The sequence below is a fragment of the Melanaphis sacchari genome, unplaced genomic scaffold (genome assembly GCF_002803265.2).
Source record: "Melanaphis sacchari strain LSU unplaced genomic scaffold, SCAv2.0 Contig2117_pilon_pilon, whole genome shotgun sequence".
NCBI lineage: Eukaryota > Metazoa > Arthropoda > Insecta > Hemiptera > Aphididae > Melanaphis > Melanaphis sacchari.
Window position 1 is genome coordinate 7,696 of NW_020271053.1, and position 3,325 is coordinate 11,020.

General features: G+C 24.5%; 1 protein-coding gene across 2 annotated transcripts; it reads left to right on the forward strand.

Moving 5' to 3' along the window:
* Window positions 1-341: 341 nt before the first annotated feature.
* On the forward strand, window positions 342-3,119 carry LOC112593864 (myrosinase 1-like). 2 transcript variants are annotated; one of them, XM_025338442.1, is made up of 12 exons: window positions 342-464; window positions 523-632; window positions 860-993; window positions 1,061-1,195; window positions 1,267-1,389; window positions 1,448-1,628; window positions 1,691-1,788; window positions 1,877-2,018; window positions 2,107-2,255; window positions 2,312-2,446; window positions 2,514-2,620; window positions 2,785-3,119. In XM_025338442.1, the coding sequence occupies exons 2-12, from the start codon at window positions 551-553 to the stop codon at window positions 2,915-2,917; spliced, it is 1,419 nt and encodes a 472-aa protein (XP_025194227.1). In that variant the 5' UTR covers window positions 342-464; window positions 523-550; the 3' UTR covers window positions 2,918-3,119. The 2 variants fall into 2 exon arrangements, with proteins under 2 accessions (XP_025194227.1, XP_025194228.1); XM_025338443.1 differs by lacking the exon at window positions 342-464 and having other exon boundaries at window positions 471-632.
* Window positions 3,120-3,325: the final 206 nt, after the last annotated feature.

The following is a 3,325-nucleotide window of genomic DNA, read 5'->3' on the forward strand; positions in this document are numbered from 1 at the left end:
TAGTAGATGTTAAAAAAGATTAAAATATTATCAACGAGTTGTTTGTTTGTTGGCAGTTGCTCAACTGCCAACAAAAAAACAAGTACCTATTAGAATTAATTATATTAATTATAGTGTTGTTTTTGTTATATAATTGGTATCAAAGATTATTCATGAAAAAGATTATAATTAAATTGAAATAAAATATTTTTAAATCTAAGATCACGGCATACCTATTAACATAAAAAGGCATCTACCTAATATATACTACTCATACTCTTTTATAATTTATAGTATTTGATAGCTGTTAAATGTTTTGTTTTTAAGAAAAATAACCATATAAATATAAGTGACCTGTATGACTATGGCTTATTTATACTTATTTTAATTACCTACCAATAATACCTATTTAATTATAAATTTTTTTCATTTTGAAGAAATCAATTGATATCAACTTATTAGTTGAACTAAATAATACCCAATCAGTAAGTATACTAATACTTTAACATTTGGTTGAAATTAGTTGAGTATTACTTTTATTAGATTTATAATTCTTCATCAATCATATACAATGGATTATCAATTTCCAAAGGATTTTATGTTTGGCGTTTCAACTGCCGCATATCAAATAGAAGGAGGCTGGAATGAAGATGGTATATAAACTATAATTAAATAAACACAACATAAGTATACATATATATATTATATTCATTTATCTTATTAACTATTTAAAGAAATTAGAAACAAATTATTCATTAATCTAATAATATTATAAAATAACTGTTACAATTTATATATCATGTAAAATTATGTATCAATGTACACCTTGAGTAATTATGTATTTCAGTAATAAAAAATTGTTATTGTTTAAATTCTTTAGGAAAAGGAGAAAATATTTGGGATCATTTAGTTCATAATAATCCAAAATTAATAATGGATGGAACTAATGGTGATATTGCCTGTGATTCTTACCACAAGTATAAAGAAGATGTAGAACTTATAAAAAATTTAAATGTAACTTTTTTTTTACTTGATTTACAAAAAAATCATATTATATAATACATATTTTTTCAATATTTAGTTGAAATTTTATCGTTTTTCTATATCATGGGCTCGAATATCACCAACCGGAGAAATGAATAAATTAAATGAAAAAGGAATAGCATATTATAATCGTCTTATTGATGAACTTATTAAAAACGATATTGTTCCATTGGTAAGCTGTTATTATTATTAAAAATAAGGAGTACAGTAAGGGCTAAGGTACCTAATTACAATTATCTTTAGGTTACAATGTATCATTGGGATCTACCACAATACCTACAGGATCTTGGAGGTTGGGTTAATCCAATTATGTCAAATTATTTTAAAGAATATGCACGAGTGTTATTTACTTACTACGGAGACAGAGTAAATTAAATAATTTGTAAAGAATATGAACTATCTTTACATTCTATACTTATTATAGGTAAAATGGTGGATAACGATCAATGAACCAATGGAAGTTTGTAAAGGTTATGCCACTAAAGCATATGCCCCATATTTAAACTTAAATAACACTGGATACTATTTGGCAGCTCATACACAACTTATTGCACATGGAAAAGTCTATAGGTTGTATGAAGAGATTTTTAAACCTACTCAAAAAGGTATTTATCAAATGGAAATTGAGTTTGTATTATTGAAATCTTAAATCCCAATTTGTTTATAGGAAAAATAAGTATTTCAATAAATGGAGTATTTTACTTTCCAAAAAATGCTGAGTCAATTGATGATATAAATACTGCTGAAAGAGCCAATCAATTTGAGGTAACAAGAATATTTTGCTCATTTCATTATTTTAATTTTCAAGATATATTAGGTAACTAATTATAAGTATATTGTTACATGTCCTTAGAGAGGGCTGTTCAGTCATCCAATTTATAAAGGAGACTATCCACCAATAATGAGAAAATGGATTGACAAAAAAAGTAAAGAAGAAGGTAGACTATGGTCTAAATTACCAATTTTTACAGAAGATGAAATTAAATTAATTAAAGGTGCATGTTTAATAGATAACATTTATAGATTATTTATCAAGTTCCTGTCACATAGTTAAAATTTAAAAAAATGCTATTTGTTTTTTAGGTACTGCTGATTTTTATGCTATCAATCAATATTCTTCTCGTTTAGTAACCCATGGAATTGATTCAGTTAATAATAATAATTCAGACGCAGAGTTTATAACTTCTGTAGATAAATCATGGTTGGAATCATCTCATGCATCATGGCTCATAGTAATAATTAAATCAAAATTTGAGTTGTGTATATTACTAAATCAATAATATTTCAGCCAGTACCCGATGGATTCAGACAAAATTTGGTATGGATAAAAAATGAATATGGAAATCCTCCTTTGATTGTAACAGAAAATGGATTTGGAGAAAATGGTCAATTAGATGATTTAGATAGAATTAACTACTTAACGGTAATGATTTACTTTGATAATATCTAATTATATGTTTCAATTTTTTTTTTTTTTTTTTTTTTAATAGAACTATTTAAATGCAATGTTACAAGCAATACATAAAGATAATTGCAATGTTATAGGGTTTTCTGTATGGTCATTGTTAGATAATTTTGAATGGATGTATGGTTTTGCGTAAGTTGTTTTATATTGGTCAATTAAAAATATTTCTTTAGATCTGTAACAAATGTGAAGGATTAAATATTTAAATTCAAATATAGAATATATTATAGTATTTAATGCTAAAATATATTAAAATACTATTTTTCAAAGTTGGATATATTATTTTGTTTTTTTAGAATTCATTTTGGACTTGTTAAGGTAGATTTTAATGATCCTCAAAGAACTCGTACACCAAAAGCATCATATGAGTTTTACAAGAATTTGATATCAACTGGCCGATTGACGTCTTATATTGATAATAAACGTTGAGCTGAATTATGAAAAAAAAAATTCAATTTATAAGTGTATCAATTCATCAATTTTTAATTAACATATTTTCGGGCACTACTTTCTGTAACAACTTATTATTGGGTGTATACAATTAATATAAGATAGTTAATTAGCTTTTAGATTCATTTAATTTAGATTATTATTAAATGAGGGAAACTAATTATAAAGTATGATAAACATTTAGATATGTAATAATGTATTTATATATTAGTTTTGAATGCACATTTTTTGGATTATATAATCACCAGCAAAAGTAGTCTAAGATTGTCTTTTGCATTTACTACTTATTTAACCATGAAATACAAAAAATACATGAGAAATCGTATTTCCTATTAATTTTCAAGTAATATAATCAAATAAATATTAACTTAATAATTAGCTATTTTT